The 22,511-nt window shown below is 37.9% G+C and overlaps 1 protein-coding gene across 7 annotated transcripts in view; it reads right to left on the reverse strand.

Moving 5' to 3' along the window:
* Window positions 1–22,511, reverse strand: part of ATG2B (autophagy related 2B) — an 80,064-nt gene that overhangs the window by 38,619 nt on the left and 18,934 nt on the right. For 4 of the 7 annotated variants that reach the window (XM_027521557.1, XM_027521556.1, XM_027521555.1 and 1 more), the window contains 14 exons: window positions 18,991–19,087; window positions 18,310–18,495; window positions 17,161–17,315; window positions 16,965–17,070; window positions 15,994–16,255; window positions 14,605–14,755; window positions 13,781–13,903; window positions 13,484–13,672; window positions 11,813–12,086; window positions 10,357–10,459; window positions 5,963–6,158; window positions 5,512–5,654; window positions 1,501–1,647; window positions 329–486 (listed from right to left, as the gene is read on the reverse strand). In XM_027521557.1, coding sequence (XP_027377358.1) covers window positions 329–486; window positions 1,501–1,647; window positions 5,512–5,654; window positions 5,963–6,158; window positions 10,357–10,459; window positions 11,813–12,086; window positions 13,484–13,672; window positions 13,781–13,903; window positions 14,605–14,755; window positions 15,994–16,255; window positions 16,965–17,070; window positions 17,161–17,315; window positions 18,310–18,495; window positions 18,991–19,087 — 2,290 coding nt within the window. The remainder of the gene's footprint in view (window positions 1–328; window positions 487–1,500; window positions 1,648–5,511; window positions 5,655–5,962; window positions 6,159–10,356; window positions 10,460–11,812; window positions 12,087–13,483; window positions 13,673–13,780; window positions 13,904–14,604; window positions 14,756–15,993; window positions 16,256–16,964; window positions 17,071–17,160; window positions 17,316–18,309; window positions 18,496–18,990; window positions 19,088–22,511) is intronic. The other 3 variants (XM_027521558.1, XM_027521559.1, XM_027521561.1) reach the window with 3 other exon arrangements.

A 22,511-nucleotide genomic window follows, 5' to 3' on the forward strand; every position in this document is an offset into this window, starting at 1 on the left:
AACTTGAACATTATCACAAGAATATTCATTTTACCTGTTTATTTTTACAAAGAATCAGGTATGATAATAAAAATGTACCTTCTATGTTTTTCTCTACCACTGAACTTCAGACAGTGTATATACTATCACTATAAATATAACATTTAATTAATAACATTATTAATAAACAGAAATGGGAAAATACTATGTCAGTAAAAGATATAATAAAATATTGTTATAAATGGGGAACACCAAACAAACATTTTTAAATCCATCAATTTAAAAGGTTACTACTTTGTTTACTGGTAAACCAGGCATTCTAATTCAGAAGAAATCTAAAATATATTACCATAGTGAACTGTAGATTTAAACGGACTAAAACTATCCTTGCTGAAGGTATTAATCAGCTGACTGGCTACTGAAAGCCCAATACCATACGAAATATTTTCAAATGTCTCTACTGGCGAAGGAGCTGTTGGTTCCCAGAGCAGCAAATCATTGAAGATCCTATGAAGACAAAAGTTGAAAAATAAATACATAACTCCTACTTCAACTAAAGGCAAACCACAGGATACTCCTTTAAGAAGTCACATGAATAGCAATTTTTCTAAAGGGTGAAATGAAATTTCTTTCAATGGAAAAATAACTGATATATTTTTCAGGGCAGTGAGAAAGGCAGCTGTACAATTACATACCTAGTTAGCTATCTGCCTAGTTTTACCAGTGTTAATACAGATCAAATTACATACATCTGAACGCATTTAAAGGAGGTTTATTAAAAATAAAAACACATAAATAACAAAAGGAAGACTATTCATGTATATGAAAACACTCTGTAAACTACAGCCTCAAACCTATGGGACAGCCAAGGGAGAATTATTTTCATTTTACACTTGAAGGAACTGCCTCATAAAGGTTAAGTGACCTGCCCAAGGTCACAAAGCTAATTAACGGGAGAGCCAGGACCAGAGCCCAGATTACGTCCGGCTCCCTGCTCAGTTCTTTCCATTGCTCATGGTCTCTAGGGATATCTGCTTTTTCTTTCTTCAAGAGAAAGCACAGCTTCACTGGGAAATTTGTATGAGATGAAGAAGCATATAGAACAGGGAATAAAGAGAGGAAACTCTTCTAACTCACAGAACAGTCAAGTTAATACTGATAACTACTGGGGTGATACATGTTCAGCCAGGCTAATATCACATCCCACTTTTTGAAAGAGATATTTGTCATTTCTCAGATATCCCCAGCCCCACCACTCACCTCCACGTTGTCATGAAAACCGAGACTTTACAATGCCCTTTACAAAGATTTTTGTTAGGCCTGGACCCATTGAGTATCCTTCACAGGCATAATGCAGTAGTCACTGCACCTAGAATACTCTATTTTCTGGTTTCCCTTCCCTAGACTGAAGCCCCTCAGAGAGAGGGACTTGTGCCTTAGTCATCTTTACATGTGCCGAGCACGGTGGCCGTGACACAGCGGGCACTGAAGGTTTGAAGGGAGGACCAGCGGATGACTCACATGAAGGACTGCCAAAAGCACAGGCTCATCGTAAAGCCTAGTGTGAATGCCAGCAAGGTGACAAGCGATGACGCAAACCCTGGCCCCTTCCTGCGAGAAGCCACTGGTCTAGGAACTTCCTGGGCCAACTCCTGAGCTTCTGAGGCCCTAGAAAGTACAAGCCAGGACTGAGTACTGTCACTCTCCATAAACTGCAATCCCAACCCAAAAGGGCTCTTTTTGGAAGCATCACTGGGTAAAGAACACCAGACACTCAGGGCAGAAGCATGTCCTCTCAGACACAGACAGCGATGCCCACACCTGTTCGGTACTCATGTGGCTCATCGTCTCTTGGGCACATTACTCACAGGACAAAGAAACAAGAGTCTAAATCCAGGTCGTAGTCTAAACTCCTGTATGAAGAAACAGTGAAAGTATAAAATGAAGAATTTCCTCAGGAAATTTTCCTTTACCTTATTCCCTACAGCTATAGGTTAAAGAGAAATTATTACTTTGAATAAAACCTGGAGTTTGTAGTATGAGACCTGCAAACCTAAATTTCATATGATTTTACATTTTGGTCTAAACACAGTCTTGACACCATTAATACATTAGGTGATGTTTTAAATCAAGAAAGGAAACATTTAAGATATTTAGAGATATCACCGTGGTTTTGTGGCTATGAGCCTGAAACATAATGAAGGCTTGGTAAATATCTGATTTAATAAACTAGATAGAGAATTTTTTGTATTCTATTCTAAAGGACTTTTGACATAGGAGAAAAAAAAATCTTCCTGTATCTAAGACTGTCTTTCTAAGAAGAGTGAGAGCACTAAAGGAATGCATGCTCAGTCACTCAGGCATGCCTGACTCTACAACCTCATGGACTGCAGCCCACCAGGCTCCTCTGTTCATGGGATTTTCCAGGCAAGAACACCGGAGAGGGTTGCCATTTTCTCCTCCAAGACTAAAGGAATAAACCATTATTTTAAATGTATGCAGTAAAGGCAGAGTTGGTTATAATTCCTGCTCAGAAAGATATTTTTAAATTTTATATATAGTAAAGGGCATTACTGAGACATTTAGCAAAATGTTAATGGGGTCGGAGAGTTAGATGTTAATGCATAATATTAATTTTCTCATTCTGATGGCTGAACTATGGTTAGGTAGAAGAATGTCCCTGTTTGTGAGAAATACACATTCAACTGCTCAAGGCTGAAGGGACAGAAACTCAGCAACTTACTCTCAAATGATTGAGGGGATAAAAAGCTCTTTATACTGTACCTGCAACATTCCTATAAGTTTGAGAATGTCTGAAAATTTTTAAAATAAAAAAATGTAAATACAAAGCCAAATGAAGGGCAAAGAATTCATACTGAGAAACTGAGATACATGATTTCTATGATCCAGAGGGTGGGAACACTGCAGTATTTATACAACCCTAGGGGCCTCGGAGACAGAGAAGTGAGCAGAGTAAGAGAGAACAGAAGCTCTCTTAAGCAACCCTACCTAACCAGCTCCCCAGATGAACAGGTGATCTCCAGTTTGCCGATTTACTACCCCAGCTGCCAGACTGACCGGCCCTCTAGATGCTACCTGTCTACTGCTGGTGGACGACTCCCCAGCCCACCTAAGAACTTCTGCCTCCAGAGCTGTACTGTATGCTTCGTCTAGTCACCAATGACTATACTCCTTGTATATACTCCTTGTATACTCCTTGTCCATTGCATTTGGCTCCAGATCCACTCATACCAGCTATATGCAATTGTAAGCAGTTTAATTCAGTACTGTGCTAACTGATGACTTTTAAGTATATAGAATGAAGGGAAAACATCTTAAAAACCTGAAAGGATTCTGCACTCAGACTGGCTTCAAACTATTTTTTCACTCTACGTTAAAGAAATTGAAACTGATAGCTGTAGCCAAAGCCTTGAGTATACATCAAGAAAAAAAATTCTAACCAGTGGCTCATAATCAAAAAAGGCCTGGGCCTGTATTTTAAAAAGAGGTGGTAAATGAACAAATATTTGTAAATGCAATGTTTCAGGTGTGTATTACAATTTTGATGTCCCAATTTAACCTGCTCAATCAGTGCAGGAGACAGAAGCGGATGAAGGCCTCTGACCTCTGGGCTGGACCTTGCACTAACTGTTTCATTTTGCTCAGTCTTAGCCCTGCACATTAGTTAGTTTGGTAGACATTCCTCAGCCAAAAAATAAGGAGAGTGATCTAGAGATTAGTGATTTCCAAACTTTAGATCATGTATAAATCCAAATCCTATTTGGCACTAAATCTACAGCAGGCTTCCCTGACAGCACAATGGTAGAGAATCCACTTGCCAAAGCAGGAGACGCAAGAGATGAAGGTTCGATCCCTGGACTGGGAAGATTCACTGGAGGAGGAAACAGCAACCCACTCCAGTATTCTTGCCTGCGAAATCCCATGGACAGAAGAGCCTGGCGGGCTACAGTCCATGGGGGTCACAAAGAGTTGAACACAACTGAGTGACTGAGTACACATACACGCAAATCTATAGCAGAAACAACAGTGTGCAGTTTCAAGATTAACAAAAATTTGGAAAACTTGTTTACATGTGGGAAGCTACAATAACAGACATTAAGGACATCTTTTTTTCTAGAAACCCACATCGCCACCTTTCAGCTCTGCCAGAGTGGATGGGAATGGCAATATTAGAGGGCTGCGGGGTGTTTGCTCTTTGCCAGGCGCTGTTCTCAGAACTTGCCAAACGTTATACCATCTAATGCTCCAAACCAGCCTCTGAGGCCTGTACAAGTCTCACTGCCATTTTATAGGTGAGGAAACGGAGCTCCTGGGGACTAGGTACATTGTCCAAGATCTTCATCTATGATCTTTCTACTCTAGAAGGCCATTTATTTCAACATATTTGCTTGGTATATATGTTTAAGGGTATTTAAATATGGTAAATTTAAGTTTTTATACACAAGTTGTAAGTTAAGAGTTTCTAATTCTAACAAGATGTGTGTGTATGTATGTGTGTGTGTGTGTGTGTGTTTTAAACTCTCAGGAGGGACAATCCTTGTACAAAGACTCTAGGACTCTGATTCTACACCAGTGTCTCTTGGCCCTCTATCCAAGTATCTTCCAACTCTTTTCACATCACTGTCAGTTCAGTTCAGTTGCTCAGTCGTGTCCAACTCTGCGACCCCATGGACTGCAGCGCCCCAGCCTTCCCAGTCCATCACCAACTCCCGGAACTTGCTCAAACTCATGTCCATCGAGTCGGTGATGCCATCCAACCATTTCGTCCTCTGTCGTCCCCTTCTCCTCCTGCCTTCAGTCTTTCCCAGCATCAGAGTCTTTTTCAGTGAGTCAGTTCTTCGCGTCAGGTGGCCAAAGTATTGGAGTTTCAGCTTCAGCATCAGTCCTTCCAATGAACATTCAGGACTGATTTCCTTTAGGATGGACTGGCTGGATCTCCTTGCAATCCAAAGGACTGGTTAAACTTAGCAGCTTTAATTTATAACTTGTGTATAAAAACTTAAATTTACCATATTTAAATACCCTTAAACATATATACCAAGCAAGTATTTTGAAATAAATGGCCTTCTAGAGTAGAAAGATCATAGACCCTGAAGAACTTGGATAGTTTACCTAGTCCCCATGAGCTCCGTTTCCTCAGCTATAAAATGACAGTGATACTTGTACAGGCCTCAGTGCGTTGTCGTATCACTGTACACAGAGGCATTTTCTCAGTACTCTGCAGTAAAGGGACAGAGGGCAACCAGGCGACCTAGGGTGGAGGGAATAAATACTTCACACAAAGAAACCCTGTTACCAGATGCATTGGTTAGGAAACTCTGCTGTGACAATAGCCCACCACAACAGTACTGGTTCTATAATCAACACCATACAAAGTACACTGAAAGAGTCAACAATATTAAAACAGGAAAAGAAAAGAGGGAAGAGGGAAATAGCGAGGTAGGGTGGGAGAGAGGCAGTGAGGCAGGAAAGTTCAATCCCAAAGATTTAAATTAACATGTTTAAACTCACCTATTATAAAGCTTCTCATAAAAGCTTTTATTAGGTAGTGTTATATGAATATTGGGTAATGTAAGTTCCAGCACATAGTGAGAATTGCTGATTGCTTTATTCTGAAACTCTGTCATTTCTACAGGGTCTCCTGGCATCACCATCTAGAACATAACAGTTTAGTGCAAAAAAAAAAAGCATCAAATAACCATTTTATATTTAAAAGAGTAATAGTATGCTTATAGTAAGCTTAATAAATGCTTATCCTACCCATATGACATGGTATGTGAGCAAATAAATAAGCATGTAACTTTTAACCAAGGGGGGAAAAAAACATATGTTATTCAATTTTGGAGCTAAAAATCTAGCAAAAACTGTATACAAAGTATTTTTTAAAAGATAAAGCATTAAAACCATGGCTATCTGACAGAGGGGGCAAATCTGTTGTTGCTTGCTCACACTTTTACTTTACCTGTTCATTTTCAAACATTACTCTACGGGAAGAGAAGGGAGACGGAGCTGGCCTTCTCAGATCACAGACATCCTTCAGGGAATGAGCGCCTCCCTCCTCTTCCTCCTGATAGTGGCCGTCACTTTCCTCTTCCTCCTCAGCTGCTATTCTCTCCAAAATGGAATGCATGGCTGGTGGGTTCACTTTTAGTACAATTCTGACAGCAAAGAGGATTTTAAAAAGCAAGATCTAAGTGTAAACTGCAAAACTAACTTGTATACAACTAACACAAAGGCCACTGATTAAATCATTAACAACAGGTGTAAAGTTTGATTATGTTGAATGTAACCCACTCCTATAATCTTAAAAGTGGAATTGATAAAATAAGCAAATAAAAGAAAGGCATTAACATTTTACACTTGAATAACCGGAAACACTCATCTTTTGAGAATAAAAGGGATACTGAAAATTTCATTAACAAAGTTACAGTTACCAAAGGGGTAAGGAGGTGGGGGAGAGATAAATGAAGAATTTAGGATTAGCAGATACACACTAATATATATAACATCAAGCTCCTACTTATAGCAAGGACAATTATATTCAATGTAATAAATTGTAATGGAAAAGAATATGAAAAAGAACATGTGTGTGTGTGTGTGTGTAACTGAATCACTTTGCTGTACACCAGAAATCAACAGAATATTATAAATCAACTATAAATCAATAAAAAATTTTTAAATTTCATTAACAACTAGCACATTTACCTTAGAATTCTATGTATTATCATTAAACCAAATCCTGCATGCCAGCTGTTTGGCTATCATGGAATACTCTCGCATACCTAAGAAACCTCATCTTATATACACTGCTCAAATGGAAAAGGAGAGATTGGTAGGGGAGTATTTTAGAACTGCAATAACAAGAGTAATCTTCCCCTTTAGAAATATCAGTAATAAAAGGCTAGTGTTATTGGGTGCCAGGAGCCGGCATATTGCATATTGAGTGCATATTGCATATTGCATATTGAGTGCAGCACTTTCCACAGCATCATCTTTCAGGATCTGGAATAGCTCAACTAGAATTCTATCACTGCCGGGAGCCAGCGTGAGGAACTCCGCCTGTGGCAAAGGTCATGAGGAAGGAAGCTCGGCATACGCAAAGGCGGGATCAAGCCTCAGGAGTCCCCCTGGAAATTCTCGAGCACCTACCCCCAAAACCAGAGTCTGCCTACTTTCTGCTTTGTGCTCTCACCTACACCTCTGACTTTATGGGGGGGGAGGGGGTGGCTGTCCCCCACTACCTCTCTCTGAAAAAAGAGTTAGCTTACAGCTTCAGTTAATAAAGTTCCTGGGTGTGATAGTGTTTCAACCTACATACTCCTTTGGAAGTCCTCTAGCCTGCCTGAATAGGTTTTTCCAGCCACATGTGATCGCTCAGAGCCTCCCAACTGTGAGAGGCATGAAATGTTCTAAACTGTCTAAATACAGAGTCCTTTGAGCAGTTAAAAGATTGATTAGAAATTGTATTGGTAAAGGGTTTTTCACTTGTTGGGCCAATGTTTGCTGCTAAGTCTCCATATCCCTTACCTGCTGTGTCCCTGGCAGTGTATTGATTAATATAATTGGTGTAAGTAGTAGCTTTAATGTTTGTAACCTTCGACCCTTGAGTTAATTCTTTTCTTGATTGAGCCCACCACACCTTTTCCCTATAGGAATGCAACTTTATCTAATGCTTTTGGAGGGTGGCTCCTGACTTTGGAATAATCACCTTTAGAGAAAAATAAGTTTCTTAAAACGTTAACAGGCCTCCTGGCCAGAAGATGATGTAAATCACCTGAACTTTTGCATATGATAAGTTTGAAAGTCTGGCTTCGATTAGGATCAGGAACTGCTGTCCTTGCATGACTCTACCCCTTCCCCCATTATCCTCTGTGCATAACTTAAGGTATAAAAACTACTTTGGAAAATAAAGTGCGGCCCTTGTTCACCGAAACTTGGTCTCCCCATGTCGCTCTCTCTCTCACTCTGGCTGAGTCTCCATCTGGAACGCGGAACCCACCATGCTTACTAATTACGCCTGGGCTTCTAAGATCCGACCGGGAAGGCCTCAGTGTCTCCTCTCCTTCGGGAGAACGGAAGGACGCCTGCGGCCTACGTAAGTGGTGCAAACTTCTTGTCTTGAAGTTTTATTGGTCTCCCGCGTAAACCAAGCTACTCAGCCTCTTTTCTCCACTGAATTTCCTCACTGAGCTATCCTCATTCTATTACTCTTTATATCTTTGATAAATATTTAAATAAATAGGTCACCTATGCCGTCTCTCCTTCGAATACCCTGGATCAGCCGGGGCTGGACGCCGGCAATTGGGGGTGTTTTTATTACAGCTACAAACCCCAAACATCAGGAGCTAACAGTTTTTGAAGACAGGTGCTTCTGTCCAGAATAAGGCCAGTCCTTTCCTAACCCACTGCGGCACATCACTAGCACCAGGCTCTGTGGTCTCCTTCTCACCACACCGGCCTGCGCCACGAGGCACGGCACTCTCAAACAAATCAGCTCTGCTGCATCTACAACAGTTCCCTTGTTTTTCCTAAGAAGGCGGTGCCAGTTGCTACTAGTTATAAATTAAAACAACTGGTTCCTAATTTATAGATATGCTAATGTGAACTGTGCTTTCAAATTACCTAACTGAAATAGATTCATTCATGATGAAAACCCCTGGTTGTTACCAGCCATGCACTGACGTGCCTGTCCTAGGGTCTGACAGGTCTCATACACAGGGCATGGGGGTGTGGAAGAAGGCAGGCAGAAAAATGGCACAGGAACGAGCACAATTGTTTGCTTTGTTTGTTTGTCTTTGGCTGCACCACGTGGCTTGTGGGATCTTTAGTTCCCCAACCAGGAAGTGAATCTGCATCCCCTGCAGTGGAAGTGCAGAGTCCTAACCACTGGACTGCCAGGTGAGTCCCACGATCACCGTAATTTTTTACTCATAGACTCAGTTTTCTTTATTCACATACTAAGTTTTCAGTATAATAAAGGATCATTCCTGCTGCTGCATTCCTGCTAAGTCAATTCAGTCATGTCTGAGTCTCTTCAAACCCATGGACTGTAGCCCGCCAGGCTCCTCTGTCCATGGGATTCGCCAGGCAAGAATACTGGAGTGGGTTGCTATGTCCTTCTCCAGGGTATCTTCCCGACCCAGGGATCGAACCTGCATCTCTAGCAGCTCCTGCTCTGCAGGTGGATTCTTTACTGCTCAACCACTGGGGAAGCCCACTATCAGGCTAATTTAATTTTAAAAAATCATTTCTCCTGCCTAAGAAACCCTGAAGCAGTAGTTCTCTAAATCCAACTGCACTCTGGAATCACCAGGTATACTTTTTTCCCACTGAAGTGTAGTTGATTTACAATGTTGTGTTAATTTCTCCTGTTCATCAAAGCGATTCAGTTATACATGTACATGCATTCTTTTTGTATATTCTTTCCATGATGGTTTACATAGGATACTGAATACAGTTCCCTGTGCTACACAGTAGGACCTTGTTTATCCATTCTGTATATAATAGAATCTGCTAATCCCAAACTCCCGCTCCATTCCTCCCGTATGCCCCTCCCCCTTGACAACCACAAGACTGTTCTGAGTCTATTCCTGTATCCTAGATACGTTCATCTGTGTCATATTTTAGATGCCACTTATAAGTGATACTATATGATATGTCTTTCTCTTTCTGACTTACTTCCCCTCAGTATCTCAATCTCTAGTTCCATCCATGTTGCTGCAAAGGGCATCATTTCATTCTTTTTTACTGAGTAGTCGAAGGTACACAGGTGGAACATCTTTTTTAATCTATTCATCTGTCTATGCACATTGAGGCTATTTCCATGTCTTGGCTATTTTTAATAGTACTGCTATGAACATATCACCTGGTATAATTTTTAAACTATACTGATACACAGGCTCTATCTCATAATCTCAAGGTGGAGCCCAAGAATCTGTTTTGAAAAAGCTCCCCAGATATGAAAACACTTTTCTGAAATAACCGCTGACTACAAAATTCATCTGACAATTAACCAAACAGTGCTGTATGATTTCTCTTCTACTAAAGCCCTTTATAAAAATGAACTATTTTTAGAATGGTTAATGATTCTTCTGTCCATCTAATTAGGCTGGGTAACCTGAGGCAGAGAACACACTATGTATGTCCATCTCTGCCAGTTATCTCACAGTCACCTCTGATAAAGCAGTACTCACTACATATCTTTAATTTTTCCATTTTCCTCTGGGTTCTCTCATCAAGGCTGGATACTTTTAGCTTAAATTTATGGCCAAAATGTCAGTCAAAAAAGCTACAGTAACTTATTTTTAAAAGAGAAGTCTCATTAAATGCGTGTGTCATATACACTGGCTTACTCACCGCGGCCAGTCAAAGTCATCTGATGACGTTGTATCTCCATCTCCTCCACTAGCCACATGGAAAAACTTAATAGATGGTTCTCCTTTGTCTTCCTGGAATGACCCTAATAAAACAAGACTGATTAATGGAAATGCATTTCTTCTCCCACATTAAGAGAAAAGATACTTGCTTCCTTAGATGAGCACAGATCCTCTAAATCAGGGACATGGTGCAGCATTAAGTCCAACAACATGTAAGCATTTGTTTCTGCTGCACATGTACACATGAGGAGACAGGATAAGCAGATAAATTAAAGACGCTGTATTCTGTACAAACTCAAATTCTTAGGCACTGATGGTTAACCAATGGTGTAAGGTGCATAATCATATTAAATATAGTAATTGCCACTTACTGAGTGCCACTTACGATCACCACTGCACAAAGAAAACTCACTGGAGATTAGTATGATGGTTCAAAGTTCAAGCTCTAGAATGAGACTTGGGTTTGAATCTTGACTCTGCCATCTACTACACTGACCTTGGGACGTACCTCTTAAGACATCTGCAGATTCTTCACATATGATAAAAATAATTGGAAATAACAAGCCTCCTGTAACTATGATGATTAAAGGAAACAAGATCAGGTGTGTGCAGTGTTCAGCACACAGCAAATAGAGTGACAGTGAAAAACTTTGACTACTATTAACCCTACAATAAGAAAGTGGTAGGTGGTACTGAAAGGCAGGCTACTGGAGCAACTAAGTCCGTGCACCATAACTACTGAGCCCATGTGCCGCAGCTACTGAAGCTCACGCACCTAGAGGCCACGCTCCACAACCAGAGGAGCAATCACAGTGAGAAGCCATGTACCACAATTGGAGAGTAGCCCCTGCCCGTCGCAACCAGAGAAAAGCCCATGCAGCAATGAAGACCCAGCACAGCCAAAAATAAATAAATCTTTTTTAAAAGTAAGCTGCTGCTGCTGCTGCTGCTGCTGCTAAGTCACTTCAGTTGTGTCCGACTCTGTGCGACCCCATAGACGGCAGCCCACCAGGCTCCCCCATCCCTGGGATTCTCCAGGCAAGAACACTGGAGTGGGTTGCCATTTCCTCCTCCAACGCACGAAAGTGAAAAGTGAAAGTGAAGTCGCTCAGTCGTGTCCGACTCTTAGTGACCCCATGGACTGCAGCCCACCAGGTTCCTCCATCCATGGGATTTTTCTAGGCAAAAGTACTGGGTGGGGTGCCGTTGAAGCACTATTATTCACAAAGTGAATAAATTCTCATGCACTGTAGTTTCTTTTAAAAAACTGACCTATATCATATTTGTATACAATAATGGAAAACAGTCATTACTCTTGTTTTCTAACATATGTCCTTTAATTTTATTATATTTGGGGACTATCATATACTTCTTACTTTAAGTTTCAATAGCAATTGTTTCTATTCTGACTCTTTTAAAGACACAGTCAATCTTACCGACTAGTTCTCTAAATGTAAGTTCCAATTTAACTTGTTCAGGGGTTGATCCTCCTAGGAATTCAGTTTTAAACTCTAGATCTGTGAATGCTAAATGAAGAATCTCCTTCTGAAGTGACTTCTTAAACCATGGTCCTCTCTCTTGATCTGATCGAAGATCAGGTATTGGGAAGCGAACAGAAAGGTTTAATGCTGGCGTGGCAACTTGTACTGATACCCGGCAGTTTGCAGGATTATGTGAATCATCTAGAAATACTTCAGTGAAAGCTTTGTGCTGAAATACAAAAACATCAAAAATATGCCAAAATGTTAAATTAAGCAAATAAACACAAATGACACTGGCATTTAACATTACGATGTATATAATCACTATTTCCTCATTTAGGTTAATGCATTAAAATACAATTAATAGTACTATATTACTTTAGTGTAATGAAATTTATAATGCAACAGCTACCAACAAAAGTCAGAACTACTGGCAAAAGTTACACCCTCATATAAAGAAATTAATTCAAATAAAAACTGAACCAAAGGAGAAGATGCAGGTGCGTTAGATGTATATAATATTTTACTACAGACTAAGGGGCAACGTGTAAATTAGCTTATCAAAAAACTCAGTATGATTAAAAATCACTACAGAACTGAGCATTCAATCTGAAGGATTTCCCCACCAATATGCTATTTCAAAGATTCCAATGTAAAATCAGGTGAATTATGCCAAATGCAAAGGCCCATTCCTGATTCATCCTTATATTTCCAGAACTAAGTCCAAGCCTGGCACATCAAAGGTTTGAAATAAATATTCCCTAAATGACTCACTCTGAGCTCCCATCCAACCCAAGGATGTGACCCCATCAAATGACCCTTAGAAGCCCAAACATGCATGCAACATTGACTTAAAGCCACATTATAACAAAACAGTCAAAGTACATGCCTTTCAGATAAAAGTCTATTCATATTTTTTTCTCTGCAATGAATTACAACTTGTAAAGCTTTAGTCCAGAGTACAGTGTAGATGACAACACTCCTCAATTTCATGGATCAGTCTCTGACAGCCTAGATTAGAAAGTTCTGCTTTTATGCTAAGACTTGATCTGATTCTTTCTCTCCCCTATTATGACTTTCATATATTAATCCCCACTCTCAGCAAAAGTTGCTCCTTTTATAGGAGATTCAAGCGGTTCACTATAGGCGTGAACAAATGAAGTTTTGTGAGGATATTATAGTCACAGTTTATAAAACTCAGATAAACACAGAAAAGGAAATCTAATTCTACTACTCTACTGTAATCGATGCTACCGAATGGTATATACTTCCATTCAGTCTTTTTCTACACGATCTTACTTACACATTTATAATAGAAGCTTATGTGTACTCTACTTTTTTCACCTCATATTTCTTTAGGAGTCGTCTTCCTGTTGCTATACCCTCTTCGTAACCGTCACTTAAAGAGGCAGCATAACATCCCATTCAGTACACGATCACAACTCATTCAGCTATTCTACTACCTAGACATAAAAGATGCTTCCATTTTTTCATTATTACATATAATGCTATTTTAATAACAAATGCTACTTAATCTATTAAGACTACTTAACTCAGAAATCGTCTCAATAAGTCTATTAGCTAGTTATAATTATGATGAGTATTTGCAACTTTTGAAACACTTACCAAACTAATATGCTTATTATATGAAGTATACATATGCGATGCCATCATCTCCACTGTAGTGAGTTTCTGTGGTTGAAGCAAGGAATTTAACCTGTCCACAATACTGATATCCAGCTCACAAAACACTGGATTTAACTTAACCTGTAATTCTGCCTTCTGAGGAATGGAACTAAGTCTTGCTTGACCAGCCTTAAAAAAAGAGAGAGAAGAAAAAGAAAGACTTAATATGATCACTGATAATTCTATAAAATTAAATCCTTGTGACTATGATACACTAGACATCAAATGAAAATTTACCGGTGGTGACCACACAAAAAGACCTCTTACCTGAGGTCCTTTATTCTCAGAATGCTTATAATGAAGCTGAAGACACACAGGGAGGTGAGAATCAGTTCGTTCTTTGGAATGGAACATCAAAAGCTTAAAAACAAAGAGGACGGTAACTTAAATGTACAATATTAAGATGAATTAACAGAGGTGATAATATAATAGTGGGGAGAGTTTTTTGAAGTTGGAAAGGCTGGTTTAAGCTTCAGTTCTGTCGCTTACCAGCAATGTGACTCTTACACAAACTAGTGAGCTTCTGCAATCTTCAGCATCACATTTGCAAAATGTATGCAAATGTTCAAATAAAACACATTGAAAATAAGTCACCAGAACAAGGTAAAAGCAATAAAAATGTTACTTTGATAGCTTTTAAGTTTCTCTAGGACATGCTATTAAGGACAGGGGAAAAAATCAGATTAATAATAAATGAGCACAAGATATTCCACTTATCTTGCACAGTGCTTAGCACATAGTAGACATTCAATAGTATTTGTTGAATAATAGAATCTTCTAAAATTAAGCATGCTTGAAAAATGAGTGAAATTAAATCATCTGTCATAAACCTGTCTGATTCTAGAACAAGTCAACTCTAAAAATGTAACACATTCCAATAGTGGCCTTGAATATCACACTTAAAAATCTGTTTCCACAAAACACAAATGCAAACACACACAATAAACTTCTGCCGATACAACTTCCTATGCCTTTTTAAGAAAATCACTGCTGTTCACACAATTCTTAAAAAGCAAGACAGATGCAAAGAATAACCCTAAAGGAAAAGTATCAGCATTTACCTCTGTATAGTGAGGAGGAACAGAATGAGAATCAGTTGGAAACAGGCATTCCAAAAGTTCCATTTGCCCAATGGACATATCAGTACTGAAATAGCGGGACGCCGATCTTTGTCTTTGTTCATAGGACACTTTGATGCCAGTGCCTATAAATCTGTCATAAAAAATGCAGCATTTGAGAGTTTCCGTATAATTCTAGATTAAATGATGTGTCAAAGAATACTGTACAGCTGTTAATGCCTACCTGTGCCGCCAAGTTCAAACAGTTAGTAATAACTAATATTCTTAAGGATATTAACCAGAAAGATTACTTTAAATTCCCTGTTCCCTGATATAAGATAAAAAATCATATCCGTTGATAGGAAATTATCCAGGATTTTTTCCCCCAACATTGTCCTTCCCTCTTCTACATTTTAAAATTTACACTGCAGTGAAAAGTATCTTTAAAATCTGGAAAACATATGCATATAGTTTGTTAAAAATATCTAGAAGGATCATGCAGTATTTTAAAAACTTTAAAGTCAGTAAAACTCAAATGAAGGCCTACCTCTAGCTTTTGTTGCTTTTATTGTATTTCCTACTGGTAGATATTTGCAACTGTCCAAAATGGGAAGGAAAAAAAACACTTTTGCAGTTTTATTATAAATATCATGGTTTTAACCTATTAATTTAAATACTTAAAATAGTTAAAGATAAAACAAAAGCCCAAAGTGTTTTCTAAAAATATTAATATATGTCCCTAAGTCATTATATATGACAGGACAATTTATAGGCTACTTTGAAGTTAAAATAGTAGTTACATGCTAACAATATTACACATAGTATACATTTCGTTATCTCCTTATCTATTAGGACTCAACCTATGGAAAGACAGGTAGCTATTTGAATAGCTTTAGTTTTTTTTTTTTAAGCAGAAGTTGAAAATGTAGTATCCACGCTCAGGATGGGCCTCAGTTATCATTTCCCACCCAACGGTTAGTGGCACAGGAATCACTCTCGAGTCCCTTTTCTCTAGTCCATCTACTCTCACCACCACTGCCATCTCCGCTACGCCACTGAGAGTAAGAACTATTTTTATGATCATAATGGTGTCAGTGGAGAATGATGGCAAAATGTGGTCAAAGAAACCTGAGAAGAGCACCTCAGGGAGCTAAAGATAACTTAGACAACTCCAAACAAATAGATCTTACATCTATATATTTCACATGCCAAATAACCTGAATGGGAGAGTCTATGGTAAACATCTTACAGTATCGCAAGAAATCCTCATTCATTCCACTCATTTACAAATCAAATGTGACTTAAAAAAACAAATGGAGATAGGTAGATAGATAAATGTAAAATTCACATCTGGTTCTTTTTCAAGGATTATTAACAAATTTAAGAGTTTACCTAAGGTGATCATGTGAGCAAGCTTCTGCAAATACTGCTCGGAAAGACTTAAAATCTTCTGTTGAAAATTGTGCTGGATCAATCTTTTCTATACAAGTAAAGAAAGCTATCGCCATTGGTGTCAATGGATTAACATTCAGTGATGATTCAGGTGGAGATAAAGGATCAATGTGAAGCACAGAGATTGAAAACGTTCCCACAGCTACTCTAAAAATAAGTTCAGGCCTGGATTCATCCACTGAAACAGACCTAGAGGGGAGAGCTGAAATACATGTGTTAAAATTATATTTAGAAAGTTAATACGTAAACAATCCATTATATCAAAGCTATAAAACATTTACTCATGTGTTAGTTTTAAAACTAAACTTGAGATTTTAGTCTTCAAAACATATGATCACACACAGTTTCAGTGATATTAAAAAAGGAAAATAATAAACTGTAATCTTTCTACATTTGATATGCAAGATCCTTGATATGTGAAGTACAAAAAAAACCCTGCTACAATACAAACAAAACTTTTGAATTAATAAAACTATACTGTGGAAATAAGTCAGAGATTAACTAGAAGCTGCTCATCAAATTTTCCTTTAATCCTGTGTCTATTTCAATTAAATTTTGCCAAAAGGAAACCTGAGGTTCTCTTTTAAGGGATGTGTAAACAGAGAAACAAAAATTAGACCAGTTGATTGAGACTCCTAAATTATAATAATAATATGAAACTTAGGGTGTACTTTTTACTAAATTATTTAATACACGAATACAATAAATAGGCAACTGTTCTAAAACATTTCATAGTGAATTGTTCAACAGTGCTTCATTTTCTTTCTAAACTTTGTTAAAAGGTCTACACCAAAAAAATATTTATGAAGAAAGAGAAAAGAATCAGTAGAATGGCATATTTTTTTAATAATTATTTTTAGATTCCAGTGGAAACTATCAACAAATGTCTTTTTTTCTTTTTTCTTACATACCAGTCTTTTGTAAAGATGCTGGGTGAACCAGGTTGGAGGGTAACGCTGATCCTCTGACTGGCTGTTCCTTATGATGATCAAGGAAGTCTCCCCATGTTGGCTGAAGCTAAAGTATAATTTTTTTAAGCATATGAATAAGGTGTAAAATTTTAGAAGTAACTTGTTAAAGAACAGAACAAAAAATTAAATACTTTACCACAGTAGTACTTAATGGAGATCCTGCTGGGGTGTTTGTATATGTACTAGTTAATGATAACTCAAGGTCCATATTTGGGGGTTCCCCAAGGGGTGGAAGAGAAGAGAGACTGTGCGACATGTCCATATCAGCCATGGAAAAGAAGACTTCTTCTTCTAGAGAGAATTAAACTTTGTCAGTTTTATTATAATTCCACCAATTCACATATTTAAATAAGATCTTCACATATATTAATGTATATTGTTCCCTCAGATCATCTGAGATATAGTGATGTTCTAAATTTTATGTTACTTCCAATGGGGTCACTTCTTTGCATTCAAGATATTAATGTCATAGTAAAAACTCAGCTGAACATAGATTAACAAAACGTTAAGCTAGCCCACTGGTGAACTTTTTAAAAAAATATATGATAAGCTGCTTCACGTGGTATAATGTGATGTCATTAAGTGTCATATGATTTTCAGATAGTATCTTGTAATCTCTGGTGTCATGGATACAGCTATTTCTTGAAAGAAAAAAAAAAGAGTTGTAAATTTTATTTACAATTCTATTTATGTTTTACTTCTTTCTGCAAATTGTTTTACCTTCAGGCAAATGAAGTTTGTTATGGCCAAAATTTCTTGAATAGATTTTAATTTTTTACTTAGGTCAACATTCCATATTGAAATTGATTCTTATTATTTAAATTGATTTGTATTAGTGCTTACACATTAAGACACACCTATAAATGCAAAGTAAACTGGGTAAACATTATGTTGTTTATTTACATATAACTGACAGAAAGATTAATGGACAAAGGTTTTTATTTAAAGGAATCTACTGTAAATCATTACGTAAGCACATAATTTGACAAAATGAACAATTATTCCCATTTTATCTTTTGCATAAACCCACATTTTTAATTGACTTTCCTTAGAATAAATCATGTTTTACAAAACAAGACTACACAATCAAAAAAGGATCCCGCACCACTTGTGTGCCAGTCACTATCAAGCTGTGGTTCGATCAACTTATACATTTAAACGTTCTTAAAGTGTAGACCGTTGGTTTTTTCATTACTCAACTCCATTTTATGGCGGCCAAAGTCAAATGTACTTTGCTCTATGATGATGATGTATCAATCTAGAGTCAAGTTTTTGAGTTGCTTACCCCGGCTAGAAGGTGTACGAGCCGTTTCTGTCTCATAAAAGCTTTGCTCTGAGGACACACCGGCAGAGAGGGAGTCTTTCCTCAAATAATACCGGTTCAATTCCATTTGAATTCGATATTCATCTTCTTGCTGCATGGGTCGGTTTTTTCTATCTTTATTAGCTAATCCAATTTTGCTTGAATTTTCTATGTGTATACAAAAGAAAAGCAAAAGAGTAATTAAATTTGGAGTTACTTAACTAAGCATTCTCTCCCAACCCACTTATCCAATGCCAATGGCAACTTAGTACCAGTCAGTGCAGAACCACCAGTATTTAATGTTATTCGGAGATCTAGGCAATAGCTCTAAACAGCTAGCTAGGAATCACAAGATCTTATCTATTATTAAATATACATGTCATTAAAAATTTTTTAAGTGTGTGCTATTTACTGAGTTTAACAATTATACTTTCTCAGTTGTATGAAGTACTACCTCCAACCAAGGAAGTCAGTCAGTCTGAATGCTAATCTGTTGCATCATAATGCAATTTGAAAGAATCAAATTTAACTACTGAGGATTCTAATTCACAATACATCTTTAAGTTCATACATTCCTATACAATAATATAATTTCCCATTTCTATGCTATATATTTTAACTAAATTTTTTTAAAGAACTAGAAGTAACAACAATTATACTTGCCTGGCCCAGCAATAGCTGCTAACATGTCCAAAAGTAAGTGCACCTGCCTGGGTGACAGGAACAGATGTATAGAGTCTATCTGCCCATCAATATCCAGCTTCAAAAAAAGAAAGAAAGGAAACTACTCAGAATGAACACTCTTTATAAACTCATCACCATAAATCCCAGTATTTTTCAGAACACCGAGAGGAATACTAATTAGTTAGCCTTGGATTCCTTCACCTCAGATTCTCTCTACTAATTCACACAATCTAAATGAAAAGACATATAAGGTCATCAACTTTTATTTTAAGAGGGAAAATCCTCCTGAGAAATTCCATGTCAGAAAGACCAATGTCACTCTTTGTGTCTCTGAGTTTTCTGAGTATTTAAGGTGCTTGAGGAGGCCTTAAGACATAGTCTCCAAGAAAATAAAGATAGCAACAATCTAGTATTCATTCCCATTATGGTTTCAAAAGACTCAAATCACAATCTTTAAAGCTTGATTCAAACCAAGGACAAATAAATGTAGCCTTCCTAAGTTTGCCCATGGATCAATCACACTCCTATCTAGAACAGCAAGGACCTTCTCTATCAACAGTGTGCCCCTCCAAATGCCCACGAAACCTTCTCTCCACTGACATGAAGCCACAGCAGAGAGGATGCTCATGTGGAATTCCCTTCTCTTTTCCACCTCTTTGTCCGTCTTTCCTTCTAAAAATAAAAGCCCAATCCCACTCTCACTCTTGACTTCCGTAGCATACACTCTGACAAAAACAAACATTCTATTCCCTAAGTCACATTCTGAAAAGCTAAATATTCCTGCCTTACTTTTCATTCGTCTCGTCTTAGTCCTAATGTTAATACTGACTCCTATGATCTTTATGCCATTTTACAATTTAAAAATAATTCAATTAAGAAAACACTTATATTCAGGATATGGCATCTTTTACAGGAGAAAAACAAATTTCTGATTCTAAGAACATAAAATAAATTACATAGTGACTTTGAGAAATTTCCATGGTATAACTCATAAAGCAACAAATTCTCCAATAATAATCATTATTATCACCTTTTTTTGAGTATTGGGACACTGTGTTAGATGTTTTTATTTTATTTCCTCTAATTCTTAGTAGTTTTCCTGTTTTACAAATGAGAAAACAGGTTCACAAAGATTAATTGATTCACACAAGGCCATATAACAGATTCAGGGCCAGGATTTTAACCTAGGCTGACCCACAAAGTACTGGTTTTACGGGGCTCCTTACTGACTGCTGACTTCCCAGTCCTTAAATCAGCAAGGAGTTATGGCTGGGGACAGTGGGGAAATCTCTTTGTGATTATATGCTGAGCTTAAAAATTGATTTTTAATTTCTTAGCATTGAAAACATAGTCTCTAATATGCTTTCAGAATACATGATTAAGAGTTTCACTTCTAATTGTCATAGAAATATGTCATTATTAGTCATTCTGAGTTTGGCATACAAAGAAAAAAGTACATATAACTTTCCTCTGGAAATATAAAAGATAAAACATTTTAACAACTAAAATTTGTTGTTGTTGTTCAGTCACTCAGTCGTGTCCAACTCTTTGTGACCCAATGGACTGAAGCATGTCAGGCTTCAAATTTCAAACTCAGTGTAACACAGCAATTAAAACAAAATGTCTCTAAATTCAATTGAGGCAGGGCCCTATTTTCATATATAATGTATTTCTGAAGACATCTGATAAAACTAAATATGTGAAACACCAAACTTACACACAATTTGAGTGGTGAATAGTCTCAGAGAACTGAAAAAGTAACATGAAATCTCTCGTAACATTTTGATCCCATAGTTGAAAGACTTAAGTGCAAAGAGAGAGACTAAAGTTCAGGAGGTCTGTTTCTGGATGCTGCTATTCAGAACTTTAATTTCTCTGTTTAGCACTCATTTTCATCAAGAACAAAATGTACTCAAATATTCCAGTTGCTACAAAAAAAATTACCATATAGGCAAGAAGAGTTATCTCCAAATATTAAACCCTGGCTAATAGTTCCAGAGGTTCATCTGTCACCTAATACACAGATGTTCAAAAGTAACACCTAAAAGGCATTTATATAAATCAGTTCATAATGTGCAATAAGTTTGGATATGCACAAAAATCAAAAATACAAATGTTGAGAACTAGCAATAATTAACCAAAACAACCCAAGAAGGTATAGCCATGGTTCTTCCTTCTTAAAGGATTAGAAAATGCATTCTACAGAGGCATGGATGTACTCAGTTTCCCAAGGATCTTGGCACAGAGTAAGGATTCCTGTAGTGTTTACACATACCCGTGGCTCTCTGCTCCATTAACCATTCCATCCTGTTATGCTGTGAAGAGGCTTAAGACCTATGAAAGGGTTTCATACCACCTGAGGTAGAACAGCCATGAAATTAAAAGACACTTGCTCCTTGGAAGAAAAGTTATGACCAACCTAGGTAGCATATTAAAAAGCAGAGACATTATTTTCCCAACAAAGGTCCATCTAGTCAAAGCTATGGTTTTTCCAGTAGTAACGTATGGATGTGAGAGTTGGACTATAAAGAAAGTTGAGCGCAGAAGAATTGATGTTTTTGAACTGTGGTATTGAAGACTCTTGAGAGTCCCTTGGACAGCAAGGAGATCCAGCCAGTTCATCCTAAAGGAAATCAGTCCTGAATATTCTTTGGAAGGAGTGATGCTCAAGCTGAAACTCTAATACTTTGGCCACCTGATACAAAGAACTGACTCATCTGAAAAGACCCTGATGCTGGGAAAGATTGAAGATGGGAGGAGAAGGGGACAACAGAAGGATGAGACGGTTGGATGGCATCACCAATGAGTTTGAGTAAACTCCGGGAGTTGGTGATGTACAGGGAAGCCTGGCACGCTGCAGTCTATGGGGTCGCAAAGAGTTGCACACGACTGAGCCACTGAACTGAACTCTACTGAAGGAGAACAGAACAGTAATCAAAGAGGAGGAGGGATAATCAGTAAGAATAACATCAGGGAATTTCCCTGGTGGTCCAGTGGTTAAGATTTGGGCTTTTACTGCTGTGGACTCAGGCTCAATCCCTGCTGTCGACCGGGGTGCAATTCTTGGTCAGAGAACTAAAATCCCACAAGCCACGTAATGTGGCCAAAAAAAAAAAAGAAAACCAATCATAGTAATAGGAACATCAACATTTCAATCTGCACCTTCCTCCCCCTCCAACTCTAATCAGGTGCTCCATTTCAGAGAAAGAGTTCCAGGGATCCTTCAATCTTCTGAAAAGTTTTTTATGTGTGTTCACATGTATAGAGTGGTTCCCTCTTACACATTCCCACAGCCATGTCTATGCCTCTTATACTTTTATTAAGACAAAGATTGCATTCCTTTCATTTCTATGTCTGTCCCAACAACCAGCACAGGCTCTGGCATACAGTAGTCAGTCAAATGTCTAGAGCTAGTTATATCTGTGAAAATACAAATGAATAAATCCTGATATTTTCCTAAAGTGCATTTTACACAGATTATATGGTAAAATTAGGTTTCA

The sequence above is a fragment of the Bos indicus x Bos taurus genome, chromosome 21 (assembly GCF_003369695.1).
Source record: "Bos indicus x Bos taurus breed Angus x Brahman F1 hybrid chromosome 21, Bos_hybrid_MaternalHap_v2.0, whole genome shotgun sequence".
Taxonomy (NCBI): Eukaryota; Metazoa; Chordata; class Mammalia; order Artiodactyla; family Bovidae; genus Bos; species Bos indicus x Bos taurus.